General features: G+C 44.3%; 1 protein-coding gene across 1 annotated transcript in view; it reads right to left on the bottom strand.

The window, feature by feature from the left end:
- Positions 1 to 22,746, bottom strand: part of LOC134460724 (poly(rC)-binding protein 3-like) — a 100,436-nt gene that overhangs the window by 6,733 nt on the left and 70,957 nt on the right. Inside the window, exons 8-15 of the mRNA XM_063213230.1 lie at positions 13,077 to 13,234; positions 11,450 to 11,473; positions 11,286 to 11,318; positions 10,578 to 10,694; positions 9,970 to 10,101; positions 5,848 to 5,976; positions 2,717 to 2,860; positions 965 to 1,006 (exon numbers count right to left, since the gene is read on the bottom strand). Coding sequence (XP_063069300.1) covers positions 965 to 1,006; positions 2,717 to 2,860; positions 5,848 to 5,976; positions 9,970 to 10,101; positions 10,578 to 10,694; positions 11,286 to 11,318; positions 11,450 to 11,473; positions 13,077 to 13,234 — 779 coding nt within the window. The remainder of the gene's footprint in view (positions 1 to 964; positions 1,007 to 2,716; positions 2,861 to 5,847; positions 5,977 to 9,969; positions 10,102 to 10,577; positions 10,695 to 11,285; positions 11,319 to 11,449; positions 11,474 to 13,076; positions 13,235 to 22,746) is intronic.

The raw sequence follows: 22,746 nt of genomic DNA, 5'->3' as shown, positions 1-22,746 counted from the left end.
GTTGGGCTTTGACTTCTGAATAATCTCATTCACCATCAGTACCCAAAACGACCAGAGATAAAGTAAACCCAACCTTTAAATCAATCCAGTCCAGCGGTGTAACACTTTGTTCGGGACACATAGCAGAAAATGTGACCGCACAAAATCTGCTGAGCACCAAGCTTTTTTTATACCATTTGTAAGCTGTCAGTGGTTTGGTGAGGTTGGGTATTGAGAGAAAATGGGGGGTCAAAGAACTGGGATAAAGTAAGCCTGTTAGGAGAACAATGGCTTTATCCCAGCCTTTCAAATGAAACCAAAATAAAGATTTTGATCATTTCCTAGGGACCAGTATTTTACAGCCATACTGTCCTACAGTGCCAAAAGTCATTAGCTAGGTATGGGCTCAATTTAGCACATCAGGCGTGTGGATCAATTAGGCAGACAGGCTGGGAATCAGAAAGCTATAGGTTTGAATCCCTTACCATCAATGGCTGAGGTGCCATTGAGCAAGGCACCTAACCATGAATTGATCCAGGGGCTGTGACCAATACATTTGTACCTACTTAACTGTAAGGCACTTTGGGTGAACGTGTAAGATAAGTATAACATAATCATGACATGTACATTTCAGTCTGTATTAGGCAATGGATGGATTACCGTGGAGATGCACACAGCTTTCTAACGCCACCCACCCTCTCTGCCAAAACTTTGTTGACAAGCAGCAGGCCAAGTCCTGAGCGAATCTGCTCCACATTTTTGGTAGGCTGAGAATAAATGATTCCTGACTGGGACGTGATGTAAATTACCCGTCAAAAATGTTTTACATGACTACTTTTGGTGCTGATGTTATAAAGAAAGAACCAACTCAATTGGATAGAAAAGGAAATTGAAAACAAACAAACCAAAAGAAGCAGAAAAATATGTCATGCGGGCAGCTGGTGTGTGTGTATGTGTGCAGTGAAGATGGAGGCTTGGCACTCACATCGGGGTGAGGAATGGCATATTGTCCCTGAATTGTGTAGGCCTGTGGAGAGAGAGAGATAGACAGACAGACAGACAGAGTGCACAGTCAGTACCTTCAAGAAAAGTTTGGGATGCCTGTATTCATAGTTTTTTCGTTTCGTGTTTTACGACTTGTTACATTTACAGGCCTACTTCAAATCAAAATGTACTTTGTAAAAACTAGTATATTACAAAATATATGACTTTACTTTATGAAGAAACATACAGTGGTTCCAGACACTTGACATATCCTTTTCTCAGATTTTACTTTCAAAACATAAAAACGACCCTTTTGTTATATTGGAAAATATCCTGTGTGCGTAGACTGATTTTCTTGTTAAGAAACCTTAGAAGTGTACATAATTGTGGATCATTTCAGTGATGTTAGCCGTATTGGCGCAATACTGTATTAATAACTATAACAGGAGCTAGCGTCTAATGATGGAGCCATTCAGATGAAATGGAACAGGCAGTTGTGACATTTCAAACCTGGGGTTAAACATCCACTCAACGTCCAGTCACACACTCACTCACCCTTCCACATACACACTTCTAAAGCTTGGTAGAAATGAGCTGGAATGACTTGATTACATAATACTCCGATACAATATCCTTTTAACAGTTCCGAACAGCTGAGGAGCTGGATCAAAACATAGCATGATGATGACACTTCACAACAACGTTGCGCACAACTTTGCAATCTTTGGCTAATGGAACTAGGCACTGTAGGAATGTTAAAAGGATATGATATCTGTTTTGTTTCAAAAGGGGAGGAGGAGGTTTCAATGAGGGCCTCTCATGGCAGACATCAATAAAGAACGAATTAAATATGCAGTATTCATTGCACTTAGTTTGCAGCATACCAGCGAAAGACGTCTTTTCTGTCTCGTGCTATGATAACCGTAAACTAGCTTCACACAGACATCAATGACACCTAAATTGCCTCAGGTCCCTCATGCCAAACAAAGCATCTCAGTTCATCTTTTGCTTTCTTTTCTTTTTCAACTATACCCAATGGTTCATCATTAGTTCATTACAAATAAACTATAAAAGCTCCACATCTATACCCTTCAATATTCCCCAGTCACTAGGAACCCATCAACCTTACTTAGGCTACACTACATGATATATAATTTATATGAGACAGAATAAAATGCGGTGTTAATTCAACACTTAGAGAGTACTCTGGGCGAAATACACTCTAGAAGATGTTCAGTTGACTCTCTTAGTGTTAAATTAACACTGCATTATTTTTACTGTGATACTATGATGCTCTGCCATGAAGCAAATAACCCTTTTCATCCAATTCCTTATCCCTAACCCTCACCCTCATCCTCATCCTCATCCATCCTCCTCCCCTCGTCCCCAAGCGTTTTTGTTTTACCCCCCACGCTGGGCTCATTGACAGGGGGTGGTAGTGGTGTTGGTGGTAGTAGTGGGTAAACTGGAGTCATTAGTGCTACAACATATTCAGAATGACCTGGTTTTACCTGTCCAATTCAGCCAGATGATTGGCTGGTTGAAGGATGACCTGGTGGAATTGGAGAGGTAAAAACCAGGCCATTTGCAATTTATGCTGTATTGGACTGTCACTACTGAATCCAGTTTTCGCGCCACTGGTGGTGATGGTGTTGGTGCTGGTGGTGGTAGTAGTGGTGGTGGTGGTAGTAGTGGTGGTGGTGGTGGTGGCAGGCATGCAGGTGAGAAGGTGAGAAAACCTGAGTGCACTAACAGGCAGTGGCTGGTGCTGCAGTAAAAGGCTGAGGTTGGCAGCGGAGGCGGCCAGCGGGTCGGCTCTTACCTGGCCACCTGAAAAAATGACGGGGGTGGAGGCGGGCTTTGGGCGGTAAGGGATGGTGGCACCTTTCGGTGGGGACTATAAAAACGGGAAGACAGATAGATAACGGGGGGAGGAGAAAAGGAGAGAGGAGAAAAAGGAGGAGAGGAGAAGAGGAGGAGAGGTAGAGACCAGAGCAGGCGTTAGACCATACCGGATCAGACCAGAACCAGGAGATGGCAAACAGGTTCAGAATGGTTGTGTGTGTGTGTGTGTGTGTGTGTGTGTGTGTGTGTGTGTGTGTGTGTGTGTGTGTGTGTGTGTGTGTGTGTGTGTGTGTGTGTGTGTGTGTGTGTGTGGGTGTGTGTGTGTGTGTGTGTGTGTGTGTGCGTGCGCGTGTGTGCATGTGAGACCTGTAAAAAAATATTTTTGGGGGGAATTTCTTAATACTCATAATGTGTGTGTGTGTGTGTGTGTGTGTGTGTGTGTGTGTGTGTGTGTGTGTGTGTGTGTGTGTGTGTGTGTGTGTGTGTGTGTGTGTGTGTGTGTGTGTGTGTGTCTGTGTGTCTGTGTGTGTGCGTGGTGTGTGTGTGTGTGTGTGTGTGTGCGTGCGTGTGCGTGCGTGTACTGTATGTGTGTAAAGGCGTAGGCATGTGATTCATTGGTTGTGTGTATGTGTGTGTGTGTGCTGAGTGAGTGCATATGCTTGCAGGTGTGTCCATATGTGTGCTTGCATGTGCAATTCTGTGTACTTCATTACACGTAGGCCCCAAAAGAAAATTCACACTCAGGAGCAGTAAAGGAAATAACAGGACAGCATAAAAGGCAAAGGCAGACATATTGCGTGTGGCAGGTACTGTAAGAGATGATAATATTCAGTGGGGCACAGGGGACACGACTGGAGAAGAAGAAAAAGACAAAATAAGGAAGGAGGGCACACAGTAAAGCCACAATAACACACATTGCTACTAGTTACTCGCCCAACGAGTGAAGTCAATAGAATGTCTATGTGTTCCAGCAGAGCAAGGAGGCATGGAGAATACAAGCGATGCGATGTGAGCGGATTCCGAGATACAATTTTTTTTTTAACTTCGAAGATGGTGAGTAAACAAGTAACCAATCAGTTTGGATTATTGAAAGTTAACTTCTTGCCTTTGCAATGGCAGTTACGCAAACCCGCGGGAACGTTTAGTGAATGTTCTATGAGCAAGTGGCGAGTAGGCGAGTGAGTGAGAAGCGAATAATGTGTGTGAATGTAGCTTAAAGTGATACTGTCCCATTTTTGGAAATAAGCTCATATTACACCTCCCCTTTAGTTAAATAATTGAGTTTTACCTTTCTCCTGTACTTCCTGCTGTTCTCTGAGTACGGCAGTGCAAATTTTACCTCCAAGCTAGCAGTTAACATTGAGTCCTATGAGACCAGTTAGCCGCCAGTTGGTCTCATAGGACTCAATGTTAACTGCTAGCATGGAGGTAAAATTTGCACTGCCATACTCAGAGAACGGTTGAAAGTACAAGAGAAAGGTATTTAATTTAATTATTTAACTCAAGGGGAGGTGTAATATGAGCCTATTTCCAAAAACAGGACAGTATCACTTTAACTTGTGCAGAGTTAATAGACTTACAGAGTGCAGCCAACACTATGCATGTTACATTTATTCTCTAGGTGTTGAATTAACACAACAGAGGTTACTGTGCAGGGCATTTCTAATGACTTGTCCTTGGGCTGATATGAGGCACCACGTCACTGACACAATGCATGAAGCCCTCTTCAAATGTCTTACAAGAAAAAGGCAGCACAAGACAGCACAAGAACAAACCAAAGCAAAAAAAAGAACAGAATGAAACGAAACAAAAAGAGAAAAAGCCCTTTGTCGGAAAGCACTCAAGATTTTTGTTTCTGCTGAGATCCTTATGGTCGGGGCGCTTTTTCTTCCCTCGGAGGAACTCGGCACCACTGACGCATACTGCACAGGACGTTCTTACATCCTCACATTATGTTGAGCGTTTGACCAGCAGAGAGAACGTTCAAATACAATATGTTCCCTTTACCTTGCCTCCTTTTCCATTGCCTTTGCCTTTTTACAAGTGTCTTTACCTCGACAGCAGAAAAAAAGCAAAACAGAAACGCTGGCATGGCTGTCGGCAAGCCAACAGGGCAGCTAAGGAAACAATTGCTGTGTCAATCAATAGGCATCGATGTGGAAAGAAAGCTGTGAGGAGTTAAAACTCCCCCCCCCCCCCCCCCCCAAAAAAAAGAGAGAGAGAGAGCTTTCTACTTGATATGTCAGTCAAATGGGGTAAGGGGTAGGGCTGTTGGGGTGGAAGTGTTGGGTGGGGAAGGGGGGGGTACTTTGTGTCAGCTCTCCAGAAGGGGGTCGAGTGCTCCCAAGGAGTACAAAGAAGGCCTGAGACATCATTATGTCATCATCAAGCAAACTCGGAAAGTAGGAAGTAGGAAGTGGAGGGGCGGGGGCAGGGGCGGGGCGAGGTGGGAAGGGGGTGTAGCTGGTGGCTGGACAGGGGCGTTGTCAGACCTATTTTACAGGGGCAAGTGCCTGGGTACTGATTTGCTGTGCCCCGGTATGAGTTTTGCACAAAAAAAAAACAACCTTGCTACCTTGGAATTTAGCTCAAGTTTAGCATACAGAGTAATCTACAGAAGGTGCACAAAATAGCACACATTCACTACTTGCAATAATATAATTAATTTACAAGTTTTAAAATAAATAACTGCAAAAAAAAATTGCTCACACGCTTCGAGCGATCCCATTATCTCTCGGTGCTCTATTGTGCCCCTGTATACCATTCAGTCAGCTGACGCCCCCAGCTGGGGACATTTGAGGGGAGCCCAAGGGTGCCTACATGGGGCTAAGTGCTTTGTGCAACGGAAGACGCCTGGACTTCCAAATCAATTGACTGTGCCGACTTTTTTACACACGCTGTGCGGAAGAGGAGACAAAGAGAGAGAGAGAGATTGGCCGCTCTACCTCTTCTCTCCACCACCTCCTCTCCATCTCCTCCATCTCCCCTCTCTCTCTCTCTCTCTGTCTCTCTGTCATTCCTTGCCATACTCTACTGTACCTCCAGCATGACGACACATATCTGCTTGACACACTGGATGATTGCTTCGGGAGTCCCGGAGATTGTCACGGCACGCTCTGTGGAGTTCGGAAGCATGTCCCCCGCCACCTGCACTTGGGCCCCTGTGGACTGCAGAGAGGGAGATGGAGAGAGAGAGAGGGGGGGGGGTAGAGAGAGAGAGAGAGAGAGAGAGAGAGAGAGAGAGAGAGAGAGGGAGAGAGATTAGACGGGTGACATTCTTTGCACCTTCTTCTCTCATAAAAAAACATTTTTTCATTGGCAAGTGTCAATTCCCTTGGTCATAAACTAAACTTCAACACACAAAAAAGTACAGAGCATCACATTTTATTTCTTTTCAGACTGACAAAGAAATGATGTACATGTAGACCAATGCCTTTCTCCATGTCATTAATGTAAAAGAAATATTACGCTTAAAAGCTGTGATAGATTTTAGCGGAAGTGAGAATATTGCTATAAAGTTTGAGTGGCACAACAAATGAAGCACAGAGCACTGTATGTATACTCAACCTTTTAGCCAATGCTTCTCTAAGCTCTTCTTTCAAAATAATGAATCTGTTGAAAGGTTACAGACTGTGCCCAATTTGTTGTCGCATTTCAGCGTGCCATGACCACTTTGTCAGCATTTCAAACGAGAACAAGGGCCCTTGTTTTGTTTTAGACCTAATTTTGATCCGGGCTTTTGGCACGGATTTCACACAATTACTTGAGCAAAGTATTGCAAGTTCCTCACTGCGTTTGGCTTCAATAAATAGCCATCCTTTCTTCCAAATGCTTTTTATATATGCATACAGGGATACTGTATATATCACTGTACAGAAATCCCCTACTTAAGCAGAGTCCACTCTTGTACATCTGCTATCTTAGCAATTATACAAAAAAGCCAATTGGCAAACAACAGTCTGTGGCAAATGCAAACAGAAAAAAAAGCACAAAACTGTCACAGGAGGCCACCTCTGTGACGATTTACCATTTAACTTAAGGGTGCTACAGGGCGTCTGACAAGTGAATATGTATTTGAATACTAAAAGGCACTTCATTCAGTCCTGGTGACAAGTGTGTTTCTTGAGAAAATGCGCCGTGAAAGGTCAACTCCAACTGCACGTCTGCTAGTCTGGCTGTCTGATTACTTGACAGGCACATAGCACAAAATCTAAATGTTAAAGATGTTGTCACATACTCTAGTAGAAAGTAATTTAAAGTCGATTCAAATTGACATACTAGAAACCACATGTTGCGCTTGCTTTCTTTCCTTTCATTTTAAGTTTCCTGGCTGGTACAGGAAAATAATAACCTTTTTATACGTTTGACCTCAAACATTGACAACTTTCTTTTGAAAAAACACACTTGTCATCTAAACTAAAATGGATTTGGAATTAAGGCCACTAATGGACTGTATTTATACAGAGTTTTTCCATCTATTTGAGCACTCAAAATACTTTACATGTACTTTCACCCATTCACCCTGAACTTCACATTCACACACTGTTGGCAATGGTTTCCATGCCGTGTACCACCCTGCCACTGGGAGCAACTTGGGGTTAAGTATCTTGCTCAAGGACACAAGGAGTATCTTGCCCAAGGAGGTCAGACAGAGTGGGACTTGAACCTGCAACCTTCTGGTTGCCAAACAAGCTCCTCTACCAACTGATCCACCACCACCCCCACATTATAGACTGTTGTGCTGAATAGCCTACCCAGGATGCATGCAGAACATGTGGGTGCCGTAACCGTGTGTAGTAGGCGACAGCAATAGCTCTATGCATGCAGTTCTGCCATGGGTCTAGGCAAGATGCATGATGAACAAGACAAGAGTAAGTAGATGTATATGCTGCTCCTGCACTCGTGGAGTTGTGTCAGCATGCCTCTGAAATTGTGACCCACAATATGCAATAACAGGAGACTGTGTGTATAATGGCCAGGATCGGTGAGTTGCGTGGTGAGATTTGATAGGGACAGCTACATAACATGTAGGTTGCATAACAACCAAACAGCAAGCATCATAGCATTTATAGCCAAAAGCTAATTTCCAATGCCTGTATCTACTTTGTATATATAGGCTGCTTTTACATGTGTGACCCTGCATTTTTCAGAAAACAATGACCCGCAAAATACAGGTAGGTGTGATTTGTGGATGTCGGTGTGTAGATGCTTGGTCTGTAATGTGCAGAATACTGTGAATGTATACAAAGCAAGGAAGGCCCAGATAGTTGTGGAGTGTAGCTGTATGCCTGTGTGTATCTCCTCTATTCTTGCATTCTTGACCAGCTATAGGTACACATACCCACAATGTGCTGCATATGGATGCTGGATGAATGCTGAATTCATACAGGGTAGCGTAGCATGGTGAGTCTAGAGTGTATGGGTATGATCATGGACATGTATCTGCTGTGCTCCTGTGCTGCATGCTATGGATTCTGCATAGCACCTCTCTTATCTCTTTGATCTTAGAGCCATGAGTGACATTGTGTCCACATGCCTCGGAGAGGATGACCCGTGATGTATTGAGTACGTTGGATGCGTACAAGACAGAGTAGATGCCAGTGCAGGAGGTGTGGAGTATAGGTATACGTGCAGAGACTGTTTTACCAAGAGGCATATTAGGCAATTGCCTAGGGCCCCACAACACCTGTCCACTCTAGGTTTCCCCCAACGGTAAGTCTCGCCATTGTAAGTGACAGCAAAATCAACTCAAGGGAGGGCTCTATGTTTTATATCTTGACAACAGTGGTGGAAAAAGAGTAAAAGTAAAAGTACTTTCGACTTGTAATTACAACAGTAGCACATGATATTACATAGCTGTTACACCGTTTACATTTTACCTACCTATTGAGATAGACTTTGTGATTACTGAAAAACAATAAAAACCTAACAAGGACCCACCAAAAACTCAACCCAACCTGTGCAGAATCAGCTTATCGTAAGACAAGTTGGTCTACCCTCTACTCAGATAAGTTACCTGTGTTGGAAAGAAACAGTGTTTCTTTTTTTTACTTGTACTTTTACTTTGTCCACCACTGCTTGCCAAGGGCCCTCAAATGGGTTGAACTGCCACTGAATATGTCTACTCCTGTATGCGGTACGGTAGGTGTGCAAACCTCTCTCATTTCTTTGATCTCGGAGCCATGAGTGACATTGTGTCTGCATGCCTCTGAAATGATGACCCGTGATGTGTTGAGCTGAATGCGTACAGGACAGGGTAGATGCCAGTGCAGTAAGTGCATCTGCTGTACTCCTGCAATGCCGCACGGTAGGGGACTCCCAAATGGGTTGAACCACCACTGTATACAGCAGTGTTTCTCAAAGTGGGGAGCAAGCCCCCCTGGGGGGGTGGGGGGGGCGCGGAGGCATCGCAGGGGGGGCGTGTGACATCTGATTTTGGGTTTTCTCCCCCCAAGGAAATTGTTTCCTGTCTCTCCAATAAGCAATACATTTTAAGCCCTCACCAACATTATATATAAATTGTCATAAATTTGAATAGCACAGGAAATGAACACACGTCCCTCTCTGTTTTATTTCACCAGTCACCTTCCCTTTGATTCTGCACAGCGCAGTGATCGTAAAATCAGTCTGCGCAATTACTGCTGTTGCTTGGGGGGAGCTCGGAAGCATCCAGACCCTCCGAAGGGGGGAATGATGGGAAAAGTTTGAGAACCACTGGTATACAGTATGTGTATACTGTATGTGTATCTGTACTCCTGCATGCAGCACGGTAGGTGTGCTTTAGCCTGGGCGCGAGCCGACTGCTGACTCCGTCAAACAGTCTGGTGAAAGCTAAGAGGAATCCGTCTCCGTGGAGGGTGGGAGATGGTCTGATCTTACAGTACTCTGCCATGTAAATTCATTGGAGTTCTGAATTCATAGCATGACTCTTACGATATAGCCCAAAAGCATACAAATCACAAAACAAAAGTGTGAAGAGTGTTACCTTAACCAATCGATAACGGCCTTTGCGGGTGAGTTCTGTATCATCACTTTTAACTGTTTGCCTGATTGGCTAAACAGTGAGCGAACCAAACTAGGAGGGTTTTGCCATACTAGTTGCGGAGCCTAAATCTTTGAGTGGAGTACATGGGATGGTGTCGCCAGGCTAGGTGTGCTTACCTCTCTCATCTCTTTGATCTTGGAGCCTCCCTTGCCGATGAGGGAGCCGCACTGGCTGGCTGGAACCACCAGGCGCAGCGTGACCGGAGGCTTGCTGGTGGCCGGGCTGTTGCTCATGGCGTTGACTATGTCCTGGAAAAACACCTGACATTACCTTGGTTATAGGCAAAAGAGGCAATGGTTATGTTGTCGTTGTTATTTTGATGTGATACTACAGTGAGTCTGTGAGCTAAGTATGTAGTTAAAACGTGCATTATTGTGCTCTTACTGCTTACTTTACCTACTTAACTTATGTGTGCTATTTGTGGTTTTAGTTGATGTGTTATTGTTCTAAATATGGACAGGCAGTGTACTTTACTGAAACACTACTGACAAAAGTTGCATGCATCGACTTCCAGTCACTTAGATAAAATGAGCATTAGCTGGAAGGCCTTTACATCTTTACCAAAAAACAACACAAAAAATAAAATAACAAAAAAAAAGTTTTCTCTTATGCCAGAGAGACATTACTTAAGTTAGCTTTTAAATGAGCTTAAATTAGCTGTTAAATAAGCTTAAATTAGCTTTTAAAAAGCTTTTTCTGCAGGCCTGGGCCGTGCTACACTTACCTCTTCGAACTTGTAGGCGATCATGGCGAAAGCCTTGAAGATGGCGTCGGTGGGGCCGGTGATGGTAACGATCCGCTCTGGGCAGTTCCCCTCCGAGATGTTGATGCGGGCACCACTCTGCAGAGTCAGACCACAACAGAATGAGGCCCTGGTTATACGGATGTGGATGGTTTTTTTTTCATTTAAATTTTTATTTTTAGGGGCTTTTATGCCTTTATTTGATAGGACAGTCTGAGATGGTGACAGGAAGCGAGTGGGACAGAGAGACGGGGTGGGATCTGGAAATGACCCTGGCCGGACTCGAACCGGGGTCCCCGTGGGCATGCAAGCCCAAATGTGGGGGGCTTAGCGAGCTGCGCCACAGCGCCCCCCGTATGTGGATGTTTGTAAAAGCATATACTATTGCAATTCGTTTTACATATAAACACAGCATGTGGATAACAAAAAAAAGCACCTTGTGAGAGATGCATTTTAGCTCCCGAAATAAAAAAACAGATGTTTAAAAGATTTCTGGACTCTGTTTTTGTGCAAACAGCAGGCCCAAATGGATGCATTTATAAAAAAAATGGGGTTTAAAAAATGGGGCCAAACGGGGTCTAACAGAAATGAGTTCTACTTTGGTTGCAAATATATACAGTATATATATTTTTGGTACACTGGAAGAAGTAAGCAAATGTCCAGATGGCGTAGATTCATGTTCATACACACCTCCTCACGCATTTTCTTCACCGTTTCCCCTTTCTGCAAAAAAAAAAAGGAATTCAAGTTACTGTTCATGTGGGAGGGAGATTAAAATCAATAACTTACTATCTAGGGGAAAACTATATACACAATAAATATGAAAAACTGCTGTGAAAAAAAACCACACATACCTTCCCGATGATACTTCCCACCTCCTAAATGATAGAAAGAAGGAAAGAAAGAAGGGAAGAGAGAGAGAGAGAGAGAGAGAGAGAGAGAGAGAGAGAGAGAGAGAGAGAGAGATCAGAACAGAAAGATTTAGAGTTGCTGGTGTCGTCAAAGAGATTGAATCCCATTTATTATAATTCTACAATTTCGCCTCACCTTTGCACATAAATCATATACTATGATGAATAACAGGCCTGAAAAATAATACAGTTGCTCAGAAGTTGGCAGCGAGGTCTTCCTGTCTCTTCCCGAGATCATGTCTTACGAGCTACTGATGTAAGACTTGCATGTTCGCATTTGATCAGTGTGAGAGGTGGCGTGGCGTGCTGTCTCGCTTTTGTGAGTCACAGGCAGGGCTGAACTGGGATGAAAAATCAGGCCAGGCATTTTTTTTTTGCAAAGACTAGGCCGCCAGCCAGGCATGGAGAGAGGCAATGAAGCCTGTGACAACATTTTTTAGTCATCTATTACGCGTTATTTTGACCACAACAGCCAAGATGTCTATTTAAATCTGATTTGGAGAGGTCAGCTGTAGCGGCATGAGGACTGAAACCAGTGGTGTAGTCTACGTAGAACGCGGGTATACGGAGTATACCCACTTCTAAATTTCAGGAATTTCAGTATACCCACTTAAAATTGATTGATCCATTGTATACAGTATACCCACCATAAAAAGTAGACAACACCACTGACTGAAACCACTACATTGAGGGGAGGACCAGGCCAAAATCATCAACAGTCCACCGGGCAGATGCCCTGTGTGCCTAATGGCCAATCCAGCCCTGGTCACAGGCTGACTGGCCAGCATGTCATTCCTCAAGGGGGAGAATGAGTCATGATGATCAGCCCTGCCCTCTCCCCGTTTGTCATGTCCTCCCTTCTTCTCCTCTTTTCACATTTGCTTCCTCACCTTCATCATCGCTTTCATATTTTTCTATTTTTTCACGTTAACAATTTTGGCTACATGAATATGTGTGCTCTGTCTCTTTGCTGTGTTTTCAGTGTTCTCTTTGGTCGATTATCCTGCCCATACCCCTCCCTACACCGGCTCCACCAATGGCTGAGGTGAAGTGCCCTTGAGCAAGGCACCTGAAGCTACATTGATCCAGGCAGTGGTGTAGTCTACGTAGAACGCGGGTATACGGAGTATACCCACTTCTGAATTTCAGGGATTTCAGTATACCCACTTAAAATTGATTGATTGATGTTTTGAATAGCACAAATATATACAGTATACCCACTTGAATGATCAAATTTAAAGCATACCCACTTCAAAAAAGTAGACTACACCGCTGGATCCAGGGACTGTAACCACTTTGGATTGTTAAAAAAGCGTCAAGTGTAATGTAATAATAATTATGTAATCAGGACCACTAACAGCTTTGGGCAGGCCCGGGACAAAATTGTAAGAAATGGCCCTCTCCCATCAATACATTAAATGTACTGAGTAACTAATTCTGGCTCCCCCCTCTTCTTGGGCCCAGGAAAACAGACCCCTTTGTCCCCCCCGTCTGCTCTCCTGAATGTAAGGGTTGGTGTGGTCAACTAAGTGTAATGTAATATTAATTATGTAATGGTCGGTGTGGTTACCTTGCCGTGCATGAGGAGGCGTATGGTGAGCGTGACGTTGAGGCCGCCCTCAGACTGGACTTTGGGTTCCATGGTTGGGAGCGGGGGCGAGGCGGGGGCGTGCTCACGAGTCAGGAAGTCCCCGGGGAAAGGAAAGGAGTGATGGTATGGCAGCCAACCTGCGGAGGAAAAAACAGAAGAACGTGAGGCAAATATACTAACATTCTCTCTCACAAACACGCACAGAGGCATGCACACACTCATACACGCGCGCTCGCTCGCTCACTGTGTCTGCCTCTCTCTCTCTCTCTCTCTCTCTCTCTCTCTCACACACACACACGCACGCACGCACGCACGCACGCACGCACGCACGCACGCACGCACGCACGCACGCACGCACGCACGCACACGCACGCACACACACACACACACACACACACACACACACACACACACACACACAACACGCGCGCACACACTGATGAGGTGTGCTGAGGGATGCCATGTACTTGTATTATAACAGCTGTAGTACAGAGGCTAACACTAGAGGGAGCACTTCTCAAAGTCTTCGTCATCACACTTGCTGAGATTAAAGCTGCAGTAATATGAAAATTACCCGTTTTAATTAACTGATGCACTGCAGATAGCACTGCATTTTCCAACTAATGATCTATGTATATGGTAGAGGAAAATATCCACCACCAGACAATCATCCTACCCAAAAAGCAAGAAAAATAAGATTTAGTGTGCGTGTATAAACATATCGCATGATTTAGAGCCCCAACAGTGACTCAGCGCCGGCATTTCAAGCTTCCCTTCTCATCATATTTCACAGCCCATTGGATTGAGCCACCGCTGCTTTTTGTCATGACAAATGCCCAGCCAAACCAGCAATAAAGCTGGGTTGTTATATTACCTCAGCTGAGGCAAAACAAAAGATTTCTGTATGTAAACAGAGGGAGAGAAACAAAGATCTGAAGATATCGGGAAATGGGGCTGATCTGTTAACCCATTAGGACACAGCATTATAAATTTGCACGGCAATGACCAAATCGTACTGCATTATTAAAGGCCCTATGTTTTGTCATATCATTGTAGTACTATGGTAGTTAAGTTTTCAATTACTATTACAGCGTGCCACTGGAGGTACGGCGTGCATTAAGGGGCTACGACATGACCTCTATTATAAAAATGATTTCTGTATGTAAACAGAGCGAGAGAAACAACAGATCTGAAGATAGCGCACATGGGGCTGATCTGTTAATGCATGACCCCTGTTATAAATCTGCTGTGTCCAGAATGGTTTAGCCTATGGGATGCTTTTGCAACACTCAGTTTGAGCGGGTAGGTTGTTGGATGTAACCAATGGTTCAATGTCATAAATAGCCTGCAAACTGTCCACTTGCAGTTTTAATGCTCACAACCTTTCTGTCTTTCAGACCTTCTTAATGTGAGTTTTCACCTGAAGAAGGTATTGAACGTCTGACGGCGAAAAACATGTAATGACATTAAGTCAAGGATATGGCAAAATAAACGTTAAAAAAATGATATTTTAAATCTTTTGATTAAAATACACTCTAGTATGAAATTCATATGAATCCTATTGTATTTTTGTCATACATTATTATTCCAATTATATTTGACCCCCCTGATACAAAAGTCAAACTCCCGTTAAGACTGTCGTATTGGTGTAGTACTGTGTGGTAGTTATGTTTTTTTTCAACAGCTATTACAGAGTTCAGCTGGCATACCTGTGCGCATTACGAAGCTACTGATGTGAGTAACGATGTGGGCTGTCTGTGAGTGTGTGTCTGTGTCTGTGTGTGTCTGTGTACTGCATTTCACACAAGGATGAGTAGGCTGCATGTGGTGTAATTGGCCTTAAACAGCGACATCTTACTCAGTGAGAGATACAAACGTAAACACATCATTAATCTGAAGTCAATGAGCGGTAATAGGAAAATGGTGTTTTGAATCACCGTGAAAATGCAGCTTTTCACAGCTGACGTCATATCTAAACCCTATGACCTGCTTCTTAGCAGACGTCATAGTGAAAGTTCTTCTTTTTCATGTCATGCAGTCTACATGCTGTGCCGGATCAGAGCTCGCAGTACTGAGCTCAGACTGCTATGGAGAGAGCTTGAACTGTGTGTGTGTGTGTGTGTGTGTGTGTGTGTGTGTGTGTGTGTGTGTGTGTGTGTGTGTGTGTGTGTGTGTGTGTGTGTGTGTGTGTGTGTGTGCGTGCGTGCGTGTGTGCGTGCATGCGTGTGTGCGCAGTGCATTGCTTAATACCACATTAGGGTACCGAGCATCTTACACCAAATGATAGACACAGGAGAGAGAGAGATTTACAGACTGGAAGATGGTGTATAAATTTGTGTGTGTGTTCTGTGTACACTGTGCGTGCATGCATGTGTGCGTGTGTGTTTGTGTCTGTGTGTGTGCATCTATGTAATTCCAGTACATAGCTATCTGTATTTGTGTGCAGTACATGCCTCATATATGTCTGGATATCTCCGTGTGTGTAAACTGTGGAGGTTATTTGTGGTAGGATGGATGTTTCTGCTTTAGAGATTACATGTCTGAGTAATGAGAGATGAGGGAGTCAGCAAGTGGACATCTAGTATAGCAAGCTGTCCCTCAGTCTCTCACAGCACTGGGCAGATTGCAGAAAAAAAAACACTAAGCCATGAAAAGACTAAATACACACACAAACACACAAAATACATACATGCGTCGCACACGCATGCAAATGCATGCAGACACATGCAAACGCACACATACACAAACACACAGTTGTTCACGCACACATACACAAACACACGCACACAGTTGCTCACACACAGTACATGCACACACAGAGACCATGGCACAGATATTGACACACATACTGTAAATGCACACACACACACACACACACACACACACACACACACACACACACACACACACACACTACAGGGATTAAAGAAAATAATAATACATCTACAGGGGCCTCTATCCAAATCTCTAGTCAAGCTCTTCTTTTTCAGAAGCTCATGACCCGGCGGGATTCTTTCACACACACACACACCCTCCATGAATCCACATCCACATTGACTCAGACGGACCATACAAATGATTGCATGTCTGGGGCTCACTTTTTCCCCTCTGCATTTTTCCCCTGAAAAGCTTGAGGATGCTGGTTCAGCTGGCATCAAAGCATCAAAGGCCAGCCCATTCACTCGCTCACAATAATGCCGACTGGACTGACTCAGTCAAAAAAAATCCAAGTAAAATGAGCCCCCATTTTTTGTACCAATAGGACATGAACGCTGCATTCAGTCCAAGCTGCTGATTGCAGAGTCGCGGCCTTTCAAAATTGCTCCCTCTTTTTTTTTTGCTCCATCAATCTTAGAAGAAAAAAACCTGCACGAACTACTGTACGGCACTTTGCATATTTTTCTGGCAACGTGAATAAGAGCCAGTGTCAGTGGCCAGGGATGAATATTGCGAATGTACTTGGTATCATTATAAAAGCAAGTAAAAATCCTTTGTTTTTTTAATGTGATATGGATCCCCCTGGGTCTGAAATAAAGAAAGAATTCAATTGAAGAAAGTAATCACTTACAGAGGGCTATCATACCAAATAACGTCCCTCAGGCATGGAGGATTACAAAAAACATTGATAAACTTTGCCACCTCAGGTGATAACAATATGTGGAAATTTGGGTCCTGGCCCATGCGCTACGTGCATAGGTTAAAATAAGCAAAATAGCGTATTGGGCAAGGTCGCTGGCCATGGTGCTGAACTGCCGAGCAAGATGTTGGATGTGGTTAAAACGATTCTCGGGCTCGGTAGTAGGGGCTGTTGAAAAAACTGTTGAAAAACAGTCGTTACTGTGAGACCCTGTGTATGGCCGCTAGCTGACTCCCTCCTAAGAGCCAGACAGACTAATCCAGCCACTAATGACGCAGCTAATAACACTGTCCTCCATCACACAAATAAGAAACACAGACTATACACAGACACACACACACACACACAGGCAGGCACACACGTATGCACGCACAGACACACGCGCATATGCACACACACACCTGGTCAAACAAATGGATATACACTCAAACACTCACACACACAAACAGAAACATTCACATGCGTGCATATCCGTCTCTCTCTCTCCCTCTCTCTCTCTATTTCCCTCTCACACACACTCATAGACACACACACACACAAACACACACACACACACACACACACACACACACACAAACACACACACACACACACACATACACACACACACACACTCTCTCTCTCTCTCTCTCTCTCTCACACAGAGACACACACACGCACGCACGCACACAGATCTACAAACTATTTTCTGACGCAACCTTGTGTGAACACAAATCTGTGTAAATTAGCATGTAATATGAAATGGTTGAAAATGAAAAAGCAGTCCGCGAGCCAAGCACAGGATGTGAGAGGGTAGGCTTCTCGCAGCCACACAATCCATTGCATGGCTGTGTTACAGTGTACCCAATTTCATCAATATGAAAGGTCAGTGGATGATTGTGAATACACAGTATGCGTTTTAGATTTTGACAGAAAAGTGCTGTCAGTCTATAAATGTTTCTTGCAATCCTCTCTAACAATATAGTGTGATCATTGCTTTTTTCTTTTTTTGCTTCTGCACGAATGAACTCTGAAAGAGACAGAATGTGCGGTGCGGTGCGGTGCGCATCTGAACATCTACATCTGTTAGGGGGACGATCTGAATCATCTGAGTGAGCACAAAACATCTGAACGAATACCCCCACCTCTCTCTCTCTCTCTCTCTCTCTCTCTCTCTCTCTCTCTCTCTCTCTCTCTCTCTCTCTCTCTCCCTGTCTGTCTGTGTCTGTGTCTGTGCCTGTGTCTGTCTCTGTGTCTGTGTTTGTCTCTGCCTGTTCTCTCTCTCTCTCTCTCTCTCTCTCTCTCTCTCTCTCTCTCTCTCTCTCTCTCTCTCTCTCTCCCTCTCTCTCTCTCTCTCTCTCTCTCTCTCTCTCTCTCTCTCTCTCTGTCCCAACCTCTCTCTAGCCATGTTTGCTTTGAACTGGCCCATTTTTCTGATCTTTTTCGGTCCCCTTTTCTGTTTTCTGCTTTTCCTCCACTCATGCCACTAAATAAGAGTGCACTAAGAGGATACATCCCAATGCTTCAGGCCCAATAATGGATGAGTTAAAAAGACTCTAATGGTAAGTTGGTGCACCATTCTCTCTCTCTCTCTCTCTCTCTCTCTCTCTCTCTCTCTCTCTCTCTCTCTCTCTCTCTCTCTCTCTCTCGCTCTCTCTCTCTCTCTCTCTCTCTCTCTCTCTCTCTCTCTCTCTCTCTCCTCAGTGGCTATCATGTTTGGAGCTGGTAAATTGGTGCACTCTTCTGTCAACTTCTTTCTGTATGTTTTTGTTCTTTATTCAGTAGCTATGGGGTTGGTATAGAGCTGGAAGGGAATGGAGGTTTAAATAGATGTGAATTTTATGCAAATCTGATATATCCTTCCTGGTCGTTATTATTATTAAGAGAGCGGTGCTTCACGTGCTGCTCGCTCTGTGATGTAGAAAGTGGGTCAAGCCGCTCTCCTCTCTCTCTCTCTCCCCCTCTCTCTCTCCCCTCTCTCTCTCTCTCTCTCTCTCTCTCTCTCTCTCTCTCTCTCTCTCTCTCTCTCTCTCTCTCTCTCCCTCTCCCTCCTGCTAAAGAGCTGCTGCTGGCCTCTTCCTGTGCGCTAGCTATTGAATTAATCACGCTTTACGCTCGGTCAAGCACCGCACCCAAAATGCTCTTTTCTCTCCACAGTGCTCTCTCTCTCTCTCTCTCTCTCTCTCTCTCTCTCTCTCTCTCTCTGTCTCTCTCTCTCTCTCTCTCTCATCCACTCTCTCTCTTTCTCTCTTTCTCTCTCTCTGTCCCTCTCTCTCTCACAGCCATTCAGCGCACGCGGTAACTAAGGCACCGCAGCAAAATGAAGTGAAACCACTTAGGTTTATTGTAGAGCTCTTCCAATGTATTATGTTGATTATCATGTTAATTAAATAATATCAATCAATGTTATATTGCGCAACAGCAAAAGCTTTCACCTGATTATACTGAAAATGAATATCAGAGATGACTGATCAAGACAGGTTTTATAACGCGATATTAAGAGTTCGAAGCAGGTCAAATCATTCCAATATTTCTACCATCTAGAAATTAGACGCAGTCATATATCTATTATTTCATCTTCCGAAGCAATAATATGAGGAATGCATCAAGGCGTGGGCGCATTACAAAGCAATATCGAGAATTGCCCTAGACCTAGTCTTGACCATATAGCAACTTGAAGGATAATGTGCCACACACTTGCAATTCCCCCTGATGACTTGTCGTAGTCGGTTTTGAATCAGCACTTTCCTTTACGGGCCTCTAAAGCACATACATTTAAATTCTGTATACCAATCCTGCCCCCTCATTTAAACTTTAATGCATCAAATGTGCATTCAGTCTCACTGCATCAGCAGGCTTGTATCGTAATGTTAAAGGGAAGGTCATCACTGACCACTGAGATGTAAGGATGGTTGCGCTACAAAGGCAAATGTGTGGTTATCCAACAGTGCATGATATATTATACAGTGCTAGACCCACTGCTGAGTAAACAAAGGACAACAAATACATAACTGTTTTTCCTCTATATTTTCTCCTTGAGGCAATGCACTGGCCTTTTTTCCTGTGAGGAATAAACACATTTTCTTTCATAAAAAATGTCTGACTTGTTTTGAGATGTTTTACAAAAAAATGCTCAATAAAGACACCAGCTATCTGGCTCTGTTCATGCTTGTTCTGAAACGGTGAGTTTCCTCAGATGATCGGTCTAGACAAGAACTATGCAGTCATTTTACAGCAGTAAAATAAATAATATAATTTATGTTCCACTTTCAAGCAAAAAGAAAAGCATAGCCATTCATACCACCGATACAAGATTTCGATGCACGTTTAATAGTTTAATTGGAGGGTTCAGGGGGATTTTCCATTAACGAGGTTCACTGTCTCCAGTAATGAGTAATTAAGGTTTTCAATTACAGAACAGCAAATTGACCTTAACTGCACTCTATTAAGTAAGAAGGTTTATGAAATTACATTAATTTACACAGAAGTGATTGGTGTGTCATTTGTCAACCTGTGATCGCTTTTAACCCACAACCTGCTCCAGACAAAAAAAAAACAAACAAAACAAAAAAACAGCAGATACCACAGAGAATCTTTATGTTTTCAAAATATTGATGTTCTAATGCAAGGGAATTGGTTGCATGAAAACCTATTCCATAGTTCAACATTGTTGGCAGGAAGTCAAAACTCTTTCTAAGTACGTTTTACAACTTTACTGTAGCTCACATGCCTCTAATACTGTACAGTAAAACACAGGGGTGAATTTCTCAAAAGCCAATGGGAAATTGCATTGCAAATAACAAAATAGCAAATGTAGTTAACAACTAAGGTTTCGCGAAATGCTAAAATGAAACTAATGATAATAAAAACACTGCAGAATCAATAGCACAGTATGCAGCGATCAGAAACTTACTGAATAGGGAATGACAACTTGCTTTCACAGTTCCACAAAAGGAAGTCAGGTGCCAATGACCTTTGACCTGGGTTACATGGCCATAGACCCTAGTAACACCACAGCTCCACGACCTCGAGTTAAAGTTAAAGTTGTGGCTGTGGCTGTTGTTTTTGTTGCTGCTGCTCTTGTTTGCTTCAGGGGGACTTGACACACCATGGGGATAAAGGGAGCAGGGCCAGAGGAGAGAAGAGAAGAGGGGAGCCATGATTTATCGCGTTAAACACATCACTAGCCCTGTCACTGCAGCAGGGGGGCCAAAGCGTAACGAGAGGCGACAGTGTTTACTGGGGACACCGTGGCTCGTGGAAGATTTCAGGGCAAATTACAGGCCCCAAGGCACTAGACCCCCCACACCACACCACACCACACCCACAACGCAACCCCCCCCCCCCATTACCCCACTTAACCCCCTCTTCTTCAACTCTCGGCTGCTCACCACTACTGCCATGGCCCCCAACTAATAATTCACCAATGAAACAGAAGAAAAGGATAACGGGATAAAAAAAGTCCATTACATGGGTTTAGTGGGGGGGTGTAGGACTGTGGACAGGGCAGGGCGAAGCAACATGTAGTTTATAGAGATACGAGGTGGGCAATTCATATCCCATTTTTCCTGAGCTTATCTTCTGATATGTGCCTTCCAGCAGGGTGTGCTTTACTGCCAAATTGTTCATTTCTTCAAAACAGCCTTGCTGTGTGAGAAACTTGTTTGTGAGTGTGCGTGTGGGTGTGTGTGTTCTGGAGTGTGTGTGTGTGTGTGTGTGTGTGTGTGTGTGTGTGTGTGTGTGTGTGTGTGTGTGTGTGTGTGTGTGTGTGTGTGTGTGTGTGTGTGTGTGTGTGTGTGTGTGTGTGTGTGTGTGTGTTCTGGTATGTGCGTGTGTGCACATGTGCCTGTTCGTGTGTGCAAGCGCGCCGGCTTCCGCACGCATTTGTGTACGCCTTATTATCTTCAGTCTGTTGACACCCAAACAAGAATATTCAACATTCAGCTGCGCCTGACTCATAATTCAAGCGCTTCTTCATTGCACAATGCAGATTCAATTCAATTCCATATCCATCAGCAGCCGAATCTGTAGGCTGCTCCCTCCCTCCGCATCAGCACTGTGCAGGCCTGGACTGGCCATCTGGCATAGCGGGCATTTTCCAGTGGGCCCTGCACCCTCGTGGGTCCCTATTTTCTATTATCTCGCACAAAGCGGTGGCAACACATCACTCCCACACTCAGACAGCTTCACTGGCTCCCAGTGAAGTCCCGTATTGATTACAAAATTCTCCAGTTGACATATAAATCACATCACTCTCTTGCTCCTCAGTACCTCTCTGAACTCCTCCAACCCCACTCCCAATTAAAAAAAAAAAAAATGTACGTTTCTGAAAATAGGGGCCCACGAGGGTGCAGGGCCCACTGGGGTGTCAGTTCTACACCGCTAATTATGAAGAGCCACTTCAAGCCAAAAGTGCCCGGGCCCTATCTCTCCCCCAGTGCAGCCCTGCTCCCTCCGTATGAGCACTGTGTCCCACTCATCTGTACGCAGAGGCGGAGCTATAGGAGGGGCGAGCAGGGCATTTGCCCCTGGGCCCAGGGCCCTCCCGTATTGATAGTGGGGGCCGTATTGTGACTTTGGCAGGCTGTATGGGGGGCCTTATCAGTGTTTTGCCCTGGGGCCCGGTGCGCAATTGTTCTGCCACTGTCTGTACGCCTCTTTCACTGAATAATTTGGAGCTGCCATGCCATGGATTATACATCACTGGGTATCTTCTGTCGCTGTGAGCAATAGTTAAAACAATGAATTGCCAATGACACGATCTCTGGGCCGGGCTGGGCTCTCGTGTGGAGTGTGCTTGTCGTTTAATAAAAAGAGATTTGCTGCCTCAAAGAGGATTCAGCAATTCCAACAACCCAGCAGAATATGTATGTAGGCCTACTATGATGGGTTGGAGCTCTGTTGAAAGCATTGCAAAGTCATCCATCGTCGTCAATGAAACACAATGGGCTCTTTTCCACTGCCGGTTTTCTGGTAGGCCTACAGCTCGACACAGCGCGACTCGGCCACCACTTTTTGCTTTATGATTGAGCC

The sequence above is a fragment of the Engraulis encrasicolus genome, chromosome 13 (assembly GCF_034702125.1).
Source record: "Engraulis encrasicolus isolate BLACKSEA-1 chromosome 13, IST_EnEncr_1.0, whole genome shotgun sequence".
Taxonomy (NCBI): domain Eukaryota; kingdom Metazoa; phylum Chordata; class Actinopteri; order Clupeiformes; family Engraulidae; genus Engraulis; species Engraulis encrasicolus.
This window is presented reverse-complemented; position numbering and strand designations above follow the sequence as displayed.